Genomic DNA, 21,827 nt, shown 5'->3' on the forward strand with positions numbered 1-21,827 from the left:
TCTAAGCAATTGTTACTCATTAGTTACTACTGTTATATCAATATTAACCACACTTTTGTTTTAGATTGGCTTACACTTTTAAGGTATTAATCTTAACAACTAAAACAATTATTATTAGAATTTTAAGGTATATTTGTTTGCTACTGAATTGTATGGCACAAACCACATACAAAAACATTTGGAAATTATTTGGAAATATGCAAAAAGTTGCGCGGTCTTCTTTAAACTGATTGGTCGACTGCGTGTGTTTCTACCAATGGCAATTCATGCCGGCGACAACGATATACAGACGACGTGCTTTTGGGATTCTGGAGAAACTCAGTTGCGTCGCGACGTCGTGGAAAGGACGTGGGTTTGCCAGTCGGCGTCTCAGTGTATTCAGCACGTGCTTGAAACATCGCGAGAGTTTTACTTCAGGTATACGCAAATTGTGGCTTATAAGTAGTGTGGTTTCTAATTATGGTTATTATTGCTATACATTTTTTTTTTCAAAAAAGGTATTTTTTGTACGACAGTTTTTGCTATTAAAAGTACATATCGGTGATGAGGAGACACTTTTGTGAGCAAGAAAAGATTTCTTTTTTGTATTTCATATTATTTAATAAATAAACTAAATTTATTTATGTATTTAGATTTGACGTATTTTGTGTTTTGTTATATATCAAATTTCCTTTATTAATTATAAAAAATTAATTTAGAAAATACTCCCTTAAAGAAAAGAATCTTTCACGTATTCAAGAAAGTAATCTCATTCGAAAAGTGTCCCATAATCTGAAAGTTATGATTTTTTTTCACCACGTGACCTTAAGCAAGTTATTCTTTGAATTCATATGTTTTTCTCTCTAACCTTTTCTATATAAAAAAAGTTCCTTTACTAAATCAAATTCGTAATTTTAACCAGTGTTTAAATGTTTGCTGGTCAAATTTAAGAGAATTTTTAAGGTTTAAAAAGACCTAAGCAAATATTTAATAAAAATTTTGATTAATAGGAGTATAATTAATTAAAAAAGAAAAGAGAATATATCGACACTAAAAAGCAGTTGGTTGGCTGAGCTGGAAATGCAAAAAGCTGCTTGATTAAAAAGCAGAAGTTCTAGACTAGGTACTGTAGCGTTTTAGAGTTTTAAGGAAAATTGATTTTATTAATCGTTAAATTGTAAAACAGTTTTTTCTTGATTAAAAGCAAAAATATTATGAATTTTTTAAATTTCTTTTAGGCAAGTTTTAGGATAAAATGGATGTGATTCCGGTAATGTGTTTAAAATATTAATGAGGTGACGCTGTACTCGCTAAAATATTTACAAAAAATCCCTATAAATTTAATTTAACTTTAAATTATCCATAACCAAATTAGTATGGTAGTTTTAAAATAGCTAAAAATATGATGTGAAAAATGTGTATCCATAACCTCTTGCCATTTTTTATTGAACCCTAACACTAGCTAAATAGTGAGTCAATATAAGTAAATAAGTAAAATGTAAATGTAGTAAAATTTGTACAACAAAAAATTATGATGATTAAAGTTTCTATAAGCTATCTTTGGGATCGAAACAAAGTTAAAGTATGCTCAAAATTAAAAAAAAAAGTTATAATTTCAAAAAATGAGATACCGAAAAAAATGTTTACGATATAGAATTTTTTTTTTGGATTAATATTAAATTTTTTTGTCTTAATATCCATTAAATACACTTTAACTAAAACATTACTATAATAGTATGGGAAATTTTTAAATGAGCATCAAATATTATGGATGTACAACAAAATGCGGTAACTATTTTACCTAACATGGTAACTTTTATATTTCTGTATATCAAATAAATTTATCGGTGAACAAACTTAAGGCATTTTTATATTTTTAATCTGCCAACAAAAGCAGGCACCAAAAAATACACAAAGGTTACAAAAAATCTAAATGAGCTTCTAATTTTCAAAACCAGTTTACCAAAATACCAACTAAACTTCAAAAACTCTAAATGAGCATCTAATTTTCAAATTCATTTCAACTAAAATATTATATAATCATCAATTTTTTTTCTTAAAAGTTTTTATTTTGCATTCGGCAACAGCTTTCGTTAATGAACTACAAAAAAATCCGGCAACGTGCGTTTATACTGGAGCGATAGTTGAAGAATTAGAAACAAAAAAAAAGCGTGGCGAGAGTAAGCAGTGGCTCTTTGTCAAAAAATTTGCATGTGTTAAAGAAGCGGAGGAAGTTGTTCGTGCAGAAAATACTTGGTCTATTTTAATAACACATATGACTGAAGAAGGAAAGAAAAGGTTTTATCGCTGTAACAAAGTAAAACGTCGTGGCCCTCAGTGTGTGGCACAAATTTATTTAGTGTTTGAAGCTACATCAACTGCTGTTTTGCTCTATCGTGTAGAGGTTGCCCATAATCACGAGTCGATTAGAATTCGTTCTGATTACGGAATAAGTCAGGAAGTTAAGACAGAAATAAACAAACTATTTGATTTACATTTGAAGCCTAAAGCTATTTTAAAAAGTCTTAGTAAGATGGAGGGAGTAAAATTACCATCAATGAAACAAATGAATAATTATCTATCAAGTCGTAGACGTGTTAAATACGGTTCCTCAACTATAAGTCTAGGAGAACTGGAGCGATGGATATTAAATCATACAGCAGTTCCCGAGGACATACACCAAGTGTTTGTACTTTCTTATTATATATTCGAGGATGAACCAATGTCCTTTCGCTTTGCATTGTCTACAAAACATTTACTGGGGTTAGCAGAATGTCATGCAAATATTATCCATGCTGATGCGACATACAAGTTGATTTGGCAAGGGTTCCCGGTATTAGTTGTAGGAACTACAGATAAACATAGAAAATTTCATCGGATATGTCTAGGAGTTTCGACAAACGAGCATCAGGAAGATTTTACCATGTTATTTAATAGTTTAAAAGAACAGCTTTTGTTTGTATACGGACATTCTCTACAACCGTCGGTATTAGTTCGTGATGCCGCAAAGAGCATCCAAAATGCTTTTACAGAAGTCTTTGGTCCTGAACCCATTGTGAGAATGTGTTGGGCACATGCAAAAACAAAAATGCAAACCAGGGTTGAACAAACTTGCTCAGACAAAAACGCCCGAAAGAATATATTACAAGACATTGATGCTTTACAGTCCGTTACTTCTCCTGAACATTTTACTAGCGCATCACAGCTTTTTATGAGAAAATGGAAAACCCAAACTAATATTATTAAATACTTCAAAGAAGAGTGGTTAACTCAAAATCGCAATTGGTACCTAGGTGCTGCCCCAGGATCACCAGCCACAAACAACGCACTGGAATCGTTTAATAGAACCATAAAATATAGCAATACATTACGCGAAAGGTTTCCGAGATAGTTAACGAATGGTCCTGCAAAACTACAGAGGAGTCTTTTTCAATTACTCCACTTATTAAACTTCCTAATTGGACAAAAGCATATCAATGGGCAAAATTAGACAAAAAAATAAAGGTGTTAGATGCTGACACGAAGAACAATATCTATATAGTACCAGGAGGTCAAGTATTGGATGTTCAGGCTGAAAAACCTTGGGAAACTTTTGATGAATTTAAATAATTTTTTTTTCCACTTGGAGAATAACAATTCCCAAAGAAAAAAATGATTGGATGAATGGTAGCTGCAATTGTCCACAGTTTTTTAAGATGTATATGTGCAAACATCTTCTGGGCCTAGCAATTAGATTAAAATATACAGTTCCGCCTGTAGAGGCAAAAAATATACATATTGGACAAAAAAGAAAGCGTGGACGTCGATCAAAATCCAAACCTGCTTTGGTAATTCAGTGATGTTTTTAATTTATTGAAGTCTTATTAATAATTTGTTTAATGTTCACTCTTTTTTGTTTTGTGGTTCAAATACTGTTTTAAAAATGAAATTTTTTGTTCTTTTTGTTTTATAAATAGAAGACAATAAAGTATATTTGTGATGCCTATTTTTGTTTTATTTTATGCTCACTAGCTTTTGTCATATTATAAAGTATGAGGTTCAAACAGTTTTTAGAAGCTTTATTATTTAAATAGCTATCCAGATTAGTATAAAACAGTTGACAATATTAACTTTATTAGATGCTAAAGATTAGATGCTCAATAAGTATTTTTGTTGCTCCACCCAGTTTTTAAACGTGCTAAAAAGTATAAAAACTGATGTTCGATTAAATACTACCCTAATGGTATAGTGGATTGAAAATGTAAAGTAAACCACTCACAATATTTACTTCATTATCCTACGAAAAAAAATTTGTCGGATAATTCTAAAATGTTATTACATATACCTTATTTGTACAAAAACTAAGGTATAAATCATGTAGCAAAAGGCATTAAAATAATAACGTTAATAGTAAAAGAACGCATTTTATCATTAGAGGTTGATCCTACCAAATAAATTTTGCCTAGCAAAATGTAAGCAATATTTCGTTTAAAGCAATAAATCATAGTAGAATTCAAAGAAAATTGAGTGAATAATTTCTGCAGTGATATAAATAGTAGTTTTATCCTAGATGCTTCTCTATTTTGATCACTTAATTAATGTACAATTTTGCTTTATAAAACTTTTTTTTATACTTTGTAGCCCAAAAACAAATTTGTACAATAAAACTTTAAATTGACTTTAGAAAAAAATAAAGAATTTAAGACTTATATTTTTAATTAATTAATGCAAAAATATATAAGAGGTCAGTGGAGCATATTTCTTTTTATACATTAACAACCCATGCTGATCTATATTTTTGGATTTAAAATCACTAAAAAATTCATCTTTTAAGGATTGGCTCGATAGTTAAGTGAAACCCTTTATGATTATAATGTTAATATGCCAAATATTGAAAAAAAAATATTATTGGGTTTATTGGTCAATTGTTAAAAGCTATTTGTTTCTAGCTAACGTTTCGAATTATATTTAATTTATCTTCAGGACTTTAAACTAGATACAAGGAAATAATGTTTAACATTTTTTGTTTTTTTTTTCCTTTATATTTTCTATAAATATTAGTAGAGCTTCAAAAAGGAGTGGGGAAAAGAAAAACTTTCAAAAACTTATCGAAGTCACAGTTCTCTCTTAGGTTTTATTTTGTATTATATTTGTGACTCCAAACTTTGGGATTTAACCTTACAATAAAATATTGTGATAAATTCTTATTAATACACTTCAAAAAATTATGCAAATTTATACTAGAAGAATGGATGATAAAGATTATTTTTATTTTATATATTCCTGTTTTTTTTAAATTTTATTTAAGAAGTTTATTATTATATTATAAATATGTTTATTTTTTTAAACGCAATCTAATTATTTTTTTTGCTTAATTGTAACTAGTGTTTTTTTTATTAAACATTTCAAATTTCAGAATTTATATCGAGAAAAAGCCACTACTGATAACATAGTTTTAAAATGAGTTGTATTTAAATATTTAACAAAATGCATTTATTTCATTGCTTCATTGGCAAAATACTTTATTTTGAAAGAAAGATTTGACAGCTTAGAATATACTTACCACATTAAAATAGCTATCTGACTTAATTGTTATTTACAAGTGCACTTAAAGTTCCAATAAGGCACATAACTTAACAGTGTATTTTTTCCGTGAGATAAATAAAATAAATATATAAAAACACGCAAAAGGTAATATTAAAAATATATCGTGTTTGCAAAATACATATTTTTTTCATAAGCCTCAGAAAATTAAAAAGCTGTTACGGAACACCAGCAACGTTCGACGTTAAATAACCGCTCAGGTGTTAGTACGGTTTAACCCGTAAATGAAAATATAATTCGCTTAAATAAAATAAATGGATTTTTGTAATAAAAATGTTACAGAATATGCGTATTAACACATGGTAAAAGCTAAATTCTTGCTTGTGAATTACAGTTAATTTTGATAGTAATTAATAGGTAAAATAATGACAATATACAGTTAGTTATTAGTAATATCTAAGAATATACAGGGTGACCTTGACAAGGTCGAATTCCGAAAAATTGCTTAAAACCCATTCAAATTTTAGAGATATTTTAAACTGAGGTCAACGTCATTTTTTTACTTAGACCTCTTGTTTTTTAAATTGATATAAAACAGAAAGGACATTTTTAAAGTGATATTTTTATATTCTTTATGATAGCCCTGACTAGGTCCAAAGCTTTAAAAGCTCTTCAATGCTGTTCAACTCAAATTTTAGAGTTTTCTAAGAAAGCAAACGTAAAGTAACAAGAGATTATTCTGCAGCAATTCTTATACGATATCGTAACAGTTTTGATTATGCTCATTACCATCTCTCACATTAATCATTTTTATTAAGAAAATTGGTCAATAAAATTCTTTGTTTTAGTCCTAACTGTGGTAATACATTTTCCAGCAAATTAATAAATTTTCATCTTTTTGGAGCACTTTCTTCTTGTTTCTGTCAAACGTGTATACCATCAACTAAACACGCTTTTCATTAGTAGTTTTATGATTGCTGAGCTCTTTCTATTTTTGGCTACTAACCATATTTCCTCTTTAGATATAATTGTCAACACCAAATTATCTTTGGCGGTGTATTTGTCAAAATCCCTTAAAAGGCTTTGACATCTACGTAGAGGGAGCTAAACCAAAGGGTCTATATCAAAAGTAGTAGAACTAATTTAAAAATAAAACAATTCATTACTATTCTATAAAATAACACCTTCATACTAAAGCTAACGCTGCTACCTTTCACCGTACGCCGTCTGGTAGCCTCTTTAGAAGCTAGAACTAGATCGGAACTGTAGGTAGGGAACGACAACGACACGATATCAAATCGGTCCACCAATTGTCACGCAGTGTCCAATCTTCGAAAATTATCGCACGTTAGTCACTGGATTTTCTAGCACTAGCATATAAAATTTGTAATTTACAGTTTCATTAAGGTGAACTAATCAGCATTTGCTTACGCGAGTTTGCAATTTTCCAGATTATCTTTTGGTTTTCGAGTTTTTGGACTTCTGGAATACCTAAGTTTTCTCGCCTGTTTTCTTAAGGTTTAGGATGTTTTTGTTCACTACAAAAACCCGCTTCACAACAGCCACTGTTCTTATTCAATCAAAGTAAATTGCTAGGCTACCTAATTTTTTGGTAAACCGTCATGGTAAACTTGTTTCTTAGATGCCAAAATATGGGCTGGTTTTAGCAGTATTCATTTTTCTAAGCATCCAGTCCAATCTACAAAATGAATTCTTTTTATTTTAATGTACTTTTTATATCTTATTTATGGCAATAATTTCTTGAACTTGGGAAAAAATTACCAGAAATTTTCTCAAATTTAAAGCTTAACAAAATAAACATTTTCCAATTTATGGCCTACTTAACTTATCCTGATCAAAAAATTAGTATTTTTCTAATATATTATTAAAAGCGTAATTAGAAATCACACATATTTTTATTATTGTATTATATGTATATTAGGAAAAACTTGAACTATAATAGTTTTTTTTCAAATTTCAGAAAGTCAAATAGCAATAATACTAAATGACTTGACATTGAGCAAGGTTTATCTGGACGTTTCCTAAAACAGGTATCCTAAGATGTGGGCTGTGTCTGCTACAATAGTTTTTACTGGTTTATTTCTACTAGGTAAGTAAAATATTTAGAAAATTTATAGAGTATTCATACCTAAAATCTATTTAAATTATTAAAAAAAAAATCAAAGGTTTTATTTGATTTAACTAACTGCCCTTAAACTGTACTAGCTTCTTAAATTTTCCAACAAAATGAGCAGAAAATGGAAGGAATGTAAAAGAGATAACAATGTCGACAACATATATAATTAATCGTCTGAAGCAGTTTTTTTTTGACAAAATATTCAACAAAAGCAAAAATTAAGCATTAACTTATAAACTGAGGTCATGAGAAATAAATCACACCAATTATGATGGTAATAGAAAAAACTAATTACAGAAATGGTCCCGTATTATAAATATAATCCCGAAGCATGTGTCATTCGTTAGAAATATTTATGTTACTTCAATTTAAGTCCAATTATCAGGTGTCATATTTTGTTTAAATTTTTTGTAAGCTTGGTAGATTTGTTAATTTAAACAGCGCACGGCAAAAGTGCACTAAGGTTAAATTAGTTATTAATAAAGTTTATTAACAATTGTAAAAAAAACGTATTATAACACTTGAGTCATTAATATAAAAAAACAATATTAAAAGGTGTAACAGAGAAGGATTGAAAAAAAATTGTTTTTATTAATGGTACTTAAATATATTTAGATATATTATGTAATCACTATGCAAAAAATCGTAACAGTTTGCATACAATTCAGATACGCTATTTTCAAAAGAGTACAGAATGTCTAAGGCTCCTGGATGGTGGTCGGTATACAGTGCTGATGATGATATTATTATTTTTTAATTTAATTTTAAGATTAAGCCTCCTCGAGTAATGGTGGGCAGCTTAAATGTAATGGTTTAATATCAATTATATCTAAGATATAAAATCCGATACCTCCAACCCTATTTGTTGCCCGATCCAATTTTAAAAATGTATACCCATCTATATTTAATGAGGCTGTCAGTATCCTTTTATTAAACCATGCTTGACATAGGGTAATAAAATGAAACTTTCCTGCAAGTAAAAATGCCGAGTGAGGAACCAAGACCGTATATTATAGATTAAGTAAATGAAAAAGGTTCTATGTTAGGTAAATTATTAAACACAGTGAAGCAACATTAAAAAGTAAAAAAAAATCCACCAAAAAGTATCAATAGATTACTATTATATAATAGGTAATGCGTGTCTTAAGAAGAAAAATATGGAACTTTCTGGAATGTATACTTAAAATAAAATAGCTAAACACCTTAGATGTTTAAATGTGCTTAGATTTTCAAATTAAATCTGAAAATGGAATGACATAGAGGATGTTTCATTTAAATCAACCATCGTATTCCGGTATAACAGGAGAGCCAGAACTAGAAGCCCTTCTATGCCCCACCCAAATGGCCATAATTTCAATTTTTCCTATAATAAATCAATATAGTTCTCGCAGAACCTGTGCATTATTTTAAATATTATATTATTATTTAACACCATATAACTCTATTTGTTGTCAGAATTATATTACTTTAGCATAAAGCCTTTTCTTTTATATAAAAAAACATCATATTTTAAAAAGCACTATAAATGAATTAATTCTAAAATTATTTTTACTACACCGATACTAGTTTACCCAAATACATTTCATTTTACAAAACCCTGAATTTTCACGGTCCTAATAAATGTTTTATAAATTCTGTTATAAAGGGTTACGCGGCTTTATTAACCTATTGTCCGATAATAATTATTATATTCTGGTTTTTCGAAAAACAATAACCAAATCCAACTGGTTTTAATTATAAACTAGGAACTATATATTTACAGGATACTTTATAGGTCGAAAACAGCACCCTTTAAATATTAATAAATATTGGGGCAGTAGACTATCAAAATTAATTATTTTTTAGTATTTTACTATAGGGTCGTTAGATTGATTTCTATATTTTATTATTTTAATTTGTTAATTGCAATTAATAAATACAAAGGGGTTATTTAAAATTGTATAGATAATTTTAATTACTATTGGTTTTTGGTTAATCGTTTATATGATTAATTTTGTGACTTTCATTGTTTTAAAGTAAAAAATATTATCTAATGCGGCTTGAATTATATGTGGATTAAATGTGTTTCGAAAACAAATTATTAATATTAGGCTTTTATCCACCTAAATTATACTTTCGGGTTTTACAGTAAAAAGTATGATAAAAAAAAGTTTTGTGGATAATAATGTTCAGTAAGAGAGGTCAGAGAGGGATATACATTAAATATAGTAAATATTTAATAATGACTATCCTATCGCATGTATTTTACAAAAAAATCTTATATTTTTCATGCCAGTTAAGAGCTTTAATATTAAGTGTATGAGTCAACTCTTAAATAGTAGTCGTGGTCTGTGAAAAGTTGAGGTGAAAAATTGCTCACGAAATACCCGTATTCGCCATAACCTCTTAAACCCCTAAGTTGTGTCTTTCTCTATTTACAACCTTAATGACCCATTAAAGGTCCATGGTCCGATACGTTTAAGTTCGGTCGTAATGTGTAAATAATAATAGTAAAAATATCGTTATAACTGAGTGTAAATAAGGTGAGAGTGAGCACACGTAATGATAGGCAAGCTAGCTAAAGTTTTACATCTGCCAAATTGTAAACCTATTTTTCCCTTTTTTTCCACCTTTAGACCTAATAAATGGGCATATTTTGTTTAATACAAGGTTTTTTCACTTAATATGCTGATGGGTGTAGCGCCATATAAGCTGTAGTCTTTCGGTCAAAATAAAATTAGTTACAACGTAGTACGGTACACTAGATTTTCTATCGGCTCAATTAAACAATTAAATCGAGGCAGGATTTCACAGTCGAATACAGCGTAAATTCTGCAATAATTAATTATCCATATTAGGGAAAGAAAATTGGGATATACAGCTCGTACCAAATAAACCTTGATGCACGTTGGGTGTAATGGCTGGTCTATACTATATAACTTACTATATACATTTAATTTTCGGTTCTGCGTTTGATTTATTGAAGGTTTTACTTTCTTCAAATTTAAACTCTTACAACCGAAAATTGTTTTTTCTTTAATGTTAAGATACATTCGTATTTAACCCATATTAGTTTTATTACTGCTTACTACTTACATTGTATGGTAACGCTTTTACGCTTCCATATAAAGAGGCCTTTAGTTCGCGAGGAGCATTGTAGTGAATAGATGGCACCGGCTTTTAATTGTCAGATGTCTAAAACGCCTGTTTAAATAGCGCTGTTTATGTATTCAAAGATTATTTCCGATTTGTGCGGCTTTACAAAACCCGGTTGTTAGTGAAGTGCGTAAAAACATGGAACCTATGTTGGTTTATTATTATTATGTAATAATGAACTTATCATATTATATTCCTAACTTTAACTAATTTAAAACAATCATTTTTCTGATTATACTATGTGGTTAGGTTATTTTTTGTATGACCATAAAGTAATGCTAGGACGTAACACTACCTATTTTTATTGTTTCTTGGTACGTTACCTTAAAAATGGATTTTGCTCTTAAAACAATCTACAATAATGTTTTATTATGGTATTTTAATTCTTGGGACGATGGGTCTAGTTTTTTTATGGTTACAGACGTGGTGTTACACTGAGGAAGATTGGTTATGAAGAGTATCTGTCTGCCCAATCTATCTATATCGAACGACCTGCTTGTAACGTCCTTACGGATGAAGAATCTGGGGTTGGAGATGAGGAAGACGACATAGATTATCTACCAGCTCGTCAACACAAGCAGAGTTGGTTTTACCTAATAATTAGAGGATTGAAAATTTAAGTCAGTTGAGTACTATTAATAATGACATAACATTAACTGAAAACCTTGCTGATGCACAAGAGCGTAGAGTATAGCTGTCGAGGTTTTGTCCAACTCAAATTACTCCAAATATGTAAAAAAGACAGCAATGCAATTATTTGAACTCTGTTTTGATCGTGATGAATGTTCTCTAATTACCAACGGATCATCTAAATATGCAGCTCTTCGGAACTGTCCCAATCTTACTGAAACCTACTGAAAAATAATTAAAATGTACAATAGCCATTCTCCTTTTAAGCGGATATTATAAATTATTGGGATGGAGATTTTACTGAAGTTCTAAAAACGAACGATGTTATGCGCCGAAGCCGTTTTTTCAAAATTATGCAATTTTTGTATTTTGCTGAAAATGATCATCCCAGTAATACTGACAAAATGCCGAAGCTTCGGCCCTTAATGGAAAAACTAAAATATTATTTTCTAAAAAATTTCATACCAGAGGAAAATCTGGATTACGATAAATCCATAATCCGTTATTATGGTTATCATCGATGTGAACAATTTTTTCAAGGCAAGTCTATCAGATTTGTCTTTAAAATATTGTCGCTAAATACAACCTCCGGATATCTTGTAAACTTTGTTGCAAACAAAATTGCTCTATTAGCTTTATATGGACAATTTATTTACAAGTGTAAATCTCTTAGTTTATTTGAGAGAAAAAAGAAATGGGGCAATCAAAATAATGAGAGCTAATAGGATTCCAAAAAATATTCCATTACCGAATAATTTTTTTTTACAAACTGCAAAAAAGGGAGATTTTGCCTCAATAAATGACGAAAATAGTGGCATCATATTTGTAAATTAGCTGGATAACAATATTGTTACTATGGCATTTACATCATTTGAAGTAGCTCCCATAGAAATTCGAAGGCAATTTGTAAATAGACTCGAAATTGTAACATCATACTTATACTAATACTCGTACTATACTCATATATTTCAACTTGAAATATTACTCAAACATAAAATTGTTTCTACTTTATCTTGTGAAATATATAGACTGAAATATATGATATATTAATACCCTTGATGAAATCCTTCGATAAAAATACGACCAATGATGTTGATTGATGTATTTCAGCAATTGACGATATTTTATTGTTAGAGGTTCCATCTAACAATATATTCATTTTAAATTATTTTTTAATTTGCACAAATAACTGAATATAAATAAATATCAATATTTATTTAATTATCGTCTTATTAAAGTTAAATCCAACATTCTCGCAAATCAAAGCTACGAAACCAAATCGATATTTAAGATAGAAACTTAACAAGTAGCAAATAATTCGAAATTAAACTTCGCACTCGGTGCTTCTACCGTTTTTGCAATGGAAGCGCCGTCTGTCAAGCTGTATCAACTTACAATTTAATTTAGAACGAAAATAACGAAGCCGGTGAGCCTGTGGTAAAAGCGCAGATTGAAAATTGATTAATTGGAGGGGTTTATTCTAAGTTTTCTTTACCAGAATATATTATTATTTTAAACTACTATATAAAATAGCAGTAATATATTAGCAATAAAAAATATAACAAAAATAGTTATAATAATTTTGTTGTTATAGTCGAGGCATTTTATATTAAACTGTGTTTAATATTAAAAGGCATAAAAAGGTGTTTAAGTGTCGTATTTTTAAAGTAGTCAAATCGCTCACACAAAAAATATTCTTGCTAGTTTACCCCAATATAATACAAGTCAACTCTAATTTCAAGTGATTTTGAGTAAAGTTTTTAGCTATTTTAGCTGGATAACTTGCTAATATAGACGTTGCATTAAATTTCTTTCTTGGGTTCGGAATACCCATGCATGGTATACAATACGCTAGAAGAGACATGGAATATGCCGCCATTGGACTGAGTCGAAGGCGAGTAAGACAAAGCTATCGTTCTCTAGCTATGAAATTTGGACTCGTTGCATCTACGAAATCCTTTCTGAATCTTCCACCACTGCCATTGGTAATTGAAAGAGGCAAAATTGGTATTTATGGAAATCTTTGGGAACAATCAATGTAGTTTCAAAATGCAAAGAATTTCAATAATCTTTGTTTGCATCGTCAAGATATTTCATATACCTGATCTGGTTTATTGATAAATCAAAAAGTAATAAACGCACGGGTCCTGGAAAATTTGCAGAAAAACCAAACCAAGAGATTTTTCACCTTTTAAAAGGTATTTTTTATACAAAAGTTCTTACCATATTTGATTGCATAAGAGAAAGACATCAAGAGACTACATAAACCAGAGCATCCTAATTTATCAGAGGCTAGGTACGCCTAAGGGAACTTGCGACTTATAATTACCATTAAAGCTGCTATGTTAGCAGTAACAATTAATGCTGACTGTTTGGGTAGAAGACTACCTAAGTATCTAATTTTTTTATAGCAAGGTTAACAGATGAATTCTATATTTTTGCGACGTCAAATCAATATCAAGAGCTTTAGTTCATTTTAGTGTTCTTGCTTGTCAGCATCTCAACCTTACATTCACAGGATTCGATGTGCAAGGCCCCAAAATTGGCCAGCTCACAGGCGTGATTTAAATCCTCTAGATTTGTTTTTATAGGGTAATTAAAAAGATTTGTTTTACAAATGTTTTGTGTCAGATTTAATTGATTTGAGAACTCCCATATTGCAATATTACAATGAATACTTTAGACCTAAGGATATTTGTAATTGATAAAAACCGTTTTATATTTTACCCTAAAATATCTTAAAAATTAAGTACGATCTATCGGTATATGTTCATATAACTTTAGTTTGCAAAAATTAATCTAATAAAGTTTTGCCTTGTAGTTTATTTTTATATATTTTTATTATTATGGGTTTGTTATTTAATAAATTCTGGACAAAAGGAATTCAATAAAAATTTAAGGTAAATCTCCTTAAGATAACTTGTTAGTCGTCTACCATCGAGTTTTGCACATGGATTTATATGTATTATCGTTTTTAACAAGATTGCTATTTTTAGATTAGTTTTTAGTATTATGCCAAATTAAATTTCATATTATTTTCATAAGCTACTAGAAAATTAAAATAAAGTTTATTTTTAGGAGACAAAGTTTGGTTTAGGTTTAATGGTTTTTGACGACGGCTCGTAGCTTAAAGTAGTTTACTGCACGCTCAAAAACAGTAATTGGAAAGAGAAAGGGGGGTCAATATTTAAAATGATAATATCAGATTTACACCGGGGCACGAACTAACTTTAGATTATAGCCTCGCTTTGGAACGAAGACCGTTTTACACTCGTTTGGGGCGCAGCAGGATCAAGATTTATCAAATTACAATTTAATTTTCGAGAGACGAAATAACGAAAGGCCGGCCCCGACTTCACGGTAACAAAATCGTGTCGGTTCCGGACTAGATGACAGACTTTTGATTAAGAATTATAATAGGTGACGTTGTTTTAACAGGATAAAATTGTGAAAGTTGGTATAGCGGCTCTTTTAATAAGTTACACTATAGATTAATAAAATGGCGAAAATAATTTAAAATAATAGGAAAATCACCAACAGTTATTAGATATTTTAGATTGGACTACATATTTTAACTCTTAATTGTAGAGCGGTGAAAGCATAAATTGTTCATATTGGCATTTCTCATTATAGAAAATATATTTCGAATGTACTGTGATTTTTTCCGTGTTTCCGGAGGGGAAGAGGGAAAGTAATATGTTTCTTTATAGTGCAAAGCACCTTTTGTCTCTGACACAGTCCCATGTTTCTAATATAAGTTACATTATCAATGTATGTCATTTCGTCTTGCTCACCTAATTCCACTCCATTATCAACATCCTTTCTCGAGATTCTCCTTTCTTTGGTGATTTAAGGAAAATTAAAAGAAAACATGGGACTGTAATAAAAGATCAACTCTTTAAAAAATATGTTCAAAATTACGAATGTATACAGGGTGTCTACTATAAAAACCGCCAAACTTTAAGAGGTGATTATATAAGTCATTTGCAACAAAAAAGTCGTATCATATTTTTTCGAAAAATTGTTAGTTCTTCTGGTATTTAACATTTTTTGATTTTATCAAATTTCTTTGTTTTTTTTCATATAAACAAGAATATCTCCAGAAAAAAGAAAAAAAAATGAAAACTCTAAGTCTCAGTCTCTTCTTTCCCTAACATAAGTACTTAACTTCTGATAACACCCGGTATAAAAAATTACTTAAAAACTTAAATATACCCATCTTATAGCAAAATTTTGCCCGTTTGGTTTTACCTGAACTGAAAATTTGCTAATTTTGCAATTACATTTAATTGAATAATTCAAGATTCTCTTATTAAAATTTTTTGAAACTTTGCAAAAGGGTTTGCCAGATTGGTCTCTTCAAAAAGTTATCTTACATTTTTTCTATAAAATGTACAGGGAAGCCAATAATTGCCCCCTTAAAATTTACATGGGTTTTCCTATGTTCCGCTCGGCGACGCACCACCCGGTATATTTATCAATTAATTTACTTCGCGTGAAATATGTGCCACCTTTTTCTCCCACATTATCACATATCACATTATTACGATGCGCAAGGTCGAAATACTTGTACGAGAGAAACGACGGTGAAACAAGTAAATTTTTATTGTCTGTACTAAATCAATTTTTATAAACAATTTAATTAATTTTCGGTTTAAAACTATTGTTAGCTTGTGGTGAGCCTGGACTGCAACTAAGGTCCCCGTTAAGAAGACCACAACTGGCTTAATCGGTGTTAATAAGTTCCCATTTGAGTAGTATGTTATCTTCGTTTTTTTTTTAATTTTCTTACTTGCATCAGCAATTATTTACAATTTTTTAATAACGTCCACAACCTTTTCAATTTTCTATTTATGCGTTAATGCTGTCTTTCTTGTACATCTCACTCTCTTTACCGATGATACAACAATAACTGTAGTCGAGAACTGAAGATAGCAATCAACGTTTTGTGAGAGGCGGTGTCAAGGGCAGTGGAAATTGAACTACAATTAGAACAGGCTTTTCTAAAACTTATTCCATAAATCTATTTTACCAAAAGCCTAACGAAGTAGGTATCTCACCATTTGTTAATTATCTTCATGTCCTGCTTGATTCTGGTCTCATCTAAGATCAGTATATGCATCTTATTAAAAATACTAAGTATTAAAGTAGAAGAATATGTTTTTCTCAATTATTCTAATCTCTTATGCCATTGTGGCTTTTGGCTAAATTTTTTTAAAGTCGTTAATTTTTATCTGCCACAAACCACTAAATATGTCCATGTCTAAAGAAGAGAAATATTCAGCATACGCTTAATATTGTGGAATTGGCCTATTTGGCTGACATCGACAGAAGACACGAGTCACACGCACTCTTTCAGTTTCTGGATAACCAATTTTATAAAGTGGGAAGCTGAAATTAGCAAGAATATAATAGATAAATGTAAAAATAATTTGCGTAGATGAAATGGAGGTCTTTTAATAGTGTACATGTTCATAACAGTACCGATAATGTAATGGTAAGTCTGGTTAATTTTGTGTTAATATAAGTAAATCTTTTATACTTGATAACTCGATATTTACTTCTAACAGAAATTGAATCCTAAGAATTCGGTAAAAGTAGTTTAGACTTGCTATTGACTTCGTTTTCTAAAAAAGCATATATAATGAAACATTTAAAAAAAAATTAAAATTTTATTAAATATTGTTACTGGTTTTTTAACTTATCGCTGCATCAACGGGCAAAGATAAAGTACCAACAGGCACAGAGATAAGATTCGTATAATATATTTTTAGATTATCCTTTGCTATGGCTCATTTGTTTGAATGATGTACCCTTCTGGCTCAAGATACCTTAATTATTGTTTTACAGCATGATTCTTAGATAGTGCCACGGAATAAAAGCGACACATCTTTGATTTTTTCATTTTTTTTTATTCAGTGACCTCCATGCCTATTTTTTTGTATGACGTTTTCGTCATATTATATAGCTCAGCCCAAAACAAATAAAGGATCATGTAGTAGAATGTATAACTACGAAACCTTTTCCTGCTAATACAAGAATGATGTTCGATCCTTTTATTAAAAACCAACTTTGTGGGTTAATAAACTTTTTTTTACACAATCCACCGGCAGTTAATTTTCCTATTTATCGCATTCGCATTGTCAGATGACAGTAATAAAGTAGGAAATTTTATTTAAAAAATCACCATAAAAATCCCCCAATATTTGTTAGTAACTCGCTCCAAATTTTTATCAAATGCGCTCTACCAGAATTATTATAGCTGTTGAAATGTTAACATGGATGTTTCATTGATGTTTATCGCAACGAGTGAAAATTGTTTGCTCAGCGTTCCAAATTAAGCAGATAATTTTTATGGATCACTGTGGAAAAAACTGATTAAATAGACGACATAACGTGGGCTGTGGCTGTGGGGCGCTTTTTGTAAAATCTATTTATTATAAAAAAATATTGGTGCTTTGTAAGAGATAATTGTTAATACGTGCTACACAAAATATTTTAGTAAATTAAAATTTTAGTTTACAAATTATCAAGTTTGGCGGCAACTTGAACAAACTGCGTCATTTGTTTTTTTGTTAGTAATACATAAACTTATGAAAGTATGTATTGAATTAAGACTACAAAATTATAAAAAATCATTAATATAAAATACTTATATGCCTTGTTCTACTATAACATTTAAATAATACATGATTAAAAGAATTCAAGACGAGATAAAGGAAGTCATAGATAGGATGCAAGATAGAACGTAATGTGTAATGGTAGATGAAATATATAATGAAAATGGTAGATGTCTTCTTCAGGGATTGGAGTAAGAAGATTTGACAATTCTTTAATGCTTTTTCTTAAAATTGTCTTAGTGATAGACATGATATAGTAATTAGCGTCATTGACGATGACTGTTCTCAATTTTTGGGGAAATACATAAAATTTTCTTAGTAAAGTTGCTGACGGTTCGGTGTACTAAATATATATATATATATATATATATATATATATAGTTTAGTTTCTGTGCTGATAATTTTGCGACTGATCCATGTTAGAGTTTCTTCTGTATAGACTCGGCTCCTAAGATATCCCTAAGATAAATATCTAGGAAAATGAGATCACAGAATTACGATGGCTAGTTGATAATACCACCATTAAAACTTTAATAATTGCAATATGTTCTAATAATAAACGTCATTTACCGTTCTCCACATGATGATGAAAAAAAATCAATACCGAAAACTTGTTAAGGCTGCATTTTTGTTTCAATGAATAGAAACTTTTCGATTTCATTCAACAAAAAGACAGTACAATTTATGTTTCCAAATAACTAAATCTCGTGTTATGTAAAGCTTACACCCATAAAAACTACAAATTTTGTGTTAAAATCCGCTGTGTAGTGAAAAATGTTAGACCCAATTCTGCGGCCAATGACGAATCCATGTTTTTAGATTTTCGCCCACATTTTCAGTAATACCTGCAATTTTGTATTATACGAGAATGCTAAGGGATTTCGGTGTTAGCTATGGATGTAGTTTTCTTGAATTTTTTGACCCAATATCATATTGTCCTTTTTAGAAAGTCGATTTTATACGCCAAAAATTTATTTTTTTATTAAATTTTCATACTCTTTAATAATTTCAAATGGGTGGTTTGCTCGTATATTATTGCATTATTATTTTCAGGATATAAATTTTACGCTCATGTTGTTATTTGTAAACTGAGTGGCAAAACAATTGTTACTTGTAAATAAAAAAAATTGAAAATTTCTTTTGAGTTACATTTATACGTGATAGCCACATTATAAAATCCACCGTTTTATAAGACGGCTAGCCACAAAATACATATCATTACATTACAATGGCACGGTTTGATCTAGAAGCATCTGTTGTTATATTTTAGGCTATTTAAAAAGCATCTTTTATTATTACATTGATTTTTGCTTGGCTTGTAAAAATATTTCGCCAAATTCTCTTTGCCAAACTGATAACATTTTATTTAAGTATTCTTTTAAACATATTGGGTTACTATCAGAAACATTCGATAGTGTATCTGAATTATTATGAGCAGAGTCCAAGGAAAGCTCATCTCTAGCAAACCACCTTAATAAATAAAAAACACTTCGCCAACAACAGGTTTACAGAAGATATTATTAAGGAGTAGAGTTTGTTAAGGAGTTTTGATTTTAAAATCACAAGAGCAACTCTCTAGATCTGATAGGTTAGCGAATCGCTGTTAAAGTAAATGTTGAAAATAAGAAACCTACTGGGCCAGCGTTGCGGGTTCTCTGTGTGGTCAGTTGTCTCAACCATACTTACTCACTCGGCAGTAAAACACTAAACTAGTTAAATAAGGTATTTATTAATGTAACAACATTGGTTATAGAAGACCAAATATAAGTTCGTCAATCTCTAAGTCTAAATTCGTCAGTCGGTAAAAAAACTACATGATATGAAACCTTATATTTGACTGCTCACAGAAATTTACTCTAAGATTAAGAGGAAAATAATATAAATATACAACATACATATGTAGAACATAGTATCGAAATAGTTACATGGTAGGCTTCAGGGCTAAATCACTATTACTGCTGCGGCATCTAGACCTCCGTAAATATAGAGCCAAAGTTTTTGAAGGGCATCAAGTTGCTAATCATTCTGCTTCAAAAATTAGTTTTACTAATAAATTTTGCCTAAAAGGTGCTGGTGAAAAGATACGACGATGGATTTGTCAAGCGTAGTGGCTCTCGGCCTTATCTTTCTTTGTCACTTAAAACCAGGGATTAGAAGATCAAGAGATACCCCGCAGGATTGCTTAAATTAGCTCCAAAAGACGTCAAGCCATACGTCCAGAAATTCACTACGCTCTTCCCTTCATAAGTTTTGTCGTAATTGATCAAATTATAGCCCTCAGTTCACGAATAAGCCAACTATAGATTGCCTTGGAACTCGCAGAATCGAAATTATTCCGCTGCGCCGCGTAGGTCAGGTTTCACAATAGGATAATCAGCAATGTGCGTATGTGGTATCAATATTTTCTTCCTCTAAGTTAGTCAATTTGCATGTTGGCCACTATGACTTCATTTGATTTATTATCACATTGACAACTTCACATCCATCGTTCGACTGTAATATCTTTGGTGCTTCAAATTCTATCATCGACATACTGCTGCCTTTTTTAAAATAATAGGTCGACCACTTCTTCAGTGCGCTTAGTTTTGAGGGGTCATAAGTAAGCAAAGTTTGTGAGGTGACATTTAACAAAAATTTGAGTTACAGTATGAGAAGTCACAAATTTTGTCCTTAAAACTATTTTTATTTTAGTTCTATCTCCATGGCCTCTAGAAAGATGACATTTATCTTGTCATAAGATTCTGCATATGGCACAACCAATACTATTTGATCAGTTTTTAGCACTCGTTTTTTAATTATCTTTTTTATTTCCTCAATTTTAATTACATCATATAATTAACTAAAGTAATATTGTTTTTTAGTGCACTATTTTAGAATTTGAAGCGGCCGCCCTACGTCTTAAGGCTTTTTCCTTTAATTCTTTTTTTCTGTTATAACAAATAAAAAAGAACGTTGGTATGTAAATTTTCAATTTATGTTTATATGCATTTATCATAAACGTGCATTAAACAAAGATTTTTCTACATGTGGGTTATCCATTCTTAGGTCAAGGGAACAAAATAAACACACACTAATATGTTATATCTCTAAATTTTTATAAAATCGAGTATTAAGACACTTGTTTACCATATTTCGCCGCAAACACAGGTCCTCACTAATATTACTGATATTAAGTAAAATGAAAAACACCATTTAAAAATTCTTATTTAGGAATACGGCTGGTACTTGAATGTACATATGTCTAAAGTACTAGCCACATTACAAAATAATTTACAATAAATGTTATAAAACGTTTTATAAAACAGAGGATTTTATAATTTGGCTACAATTTAATATACACCCAGCACTACTTTCAACTTATGAAACAACTAATCTAAGTAAAAAGTTTCAAAGAATTTATGAGTTTCGGAGGCTAATAATACCTAGTTATATAACAAGTGTGTAAAATAATCCTTTTTACTGAATTAGTATGAGTATTTTTGATTCTTAACGAGAACACTTCAGCAAGTTTAGCTTAATAATTTGATTCTGATATCAGATTCCATACTTTTGTTGTGCTTTAAATTAATATACTATAAAATAAAATTCATATCCCACTACATTGCAGGATATATTTCTTGGTATAATTTAAAATGATGGAGATCAATGACTTGTAAGTACGGTCCAGCTGCATCATAATTCATCACAAAGCAGTTTGCTTATTATATCCAAGAGTCGTGATAAGGCATGCATAAATTTTTCGTAACAGCAGACTAATAAGGAAGATAACATAATAACCAGTCTTAATTAATTTGTTTAGTTTT

The 21,827-nt window shown here is 30.0% G+C and overlaps 1 protein-coding gene across 2 annotated transcripts in view; it reads left to right on the top strand.

Annotated features, from left to right (window-relative positions):
- Positions 1-305: 305 nt before the first annotated feature.
- Positions 306-21,827, top strand: part of LOC126740910 (carbonic anhydrase-related protein 10) — a 340,228-nt gene continuing 318,706 nt past the window's right edge. For both annotated transcript variants that reach the window (XM_050447094.1, XM_050447095.1), the window contains exons 1-2: positions 306-417; positions 7,484-7,612. In XM_050447094.1, coding sequence (XP_050303051.1) covers positions 7,564-7,612 — 49 coding nt within the window. In that variant the 5' untranslated portion in view covers positions 306-417; positions 7,484-7,563. The remainder of the gene's footprint in view (positions 418-7,483; positions 7,613-21,827) is intronic.

Source organism: Anthonomus grandis, chromosome 10 (assembly GCF_022605725.1).
Source record: "Anthonomus grandis grandis chromosome 10, icAntGran1.3, whole genome shotgun sequence".
NCBI lineage: Eukaryota > Metazoa > Arthropoda > Insecta > Coleoptera > Curculionidae > Anthonomus > Anthonomus grandis.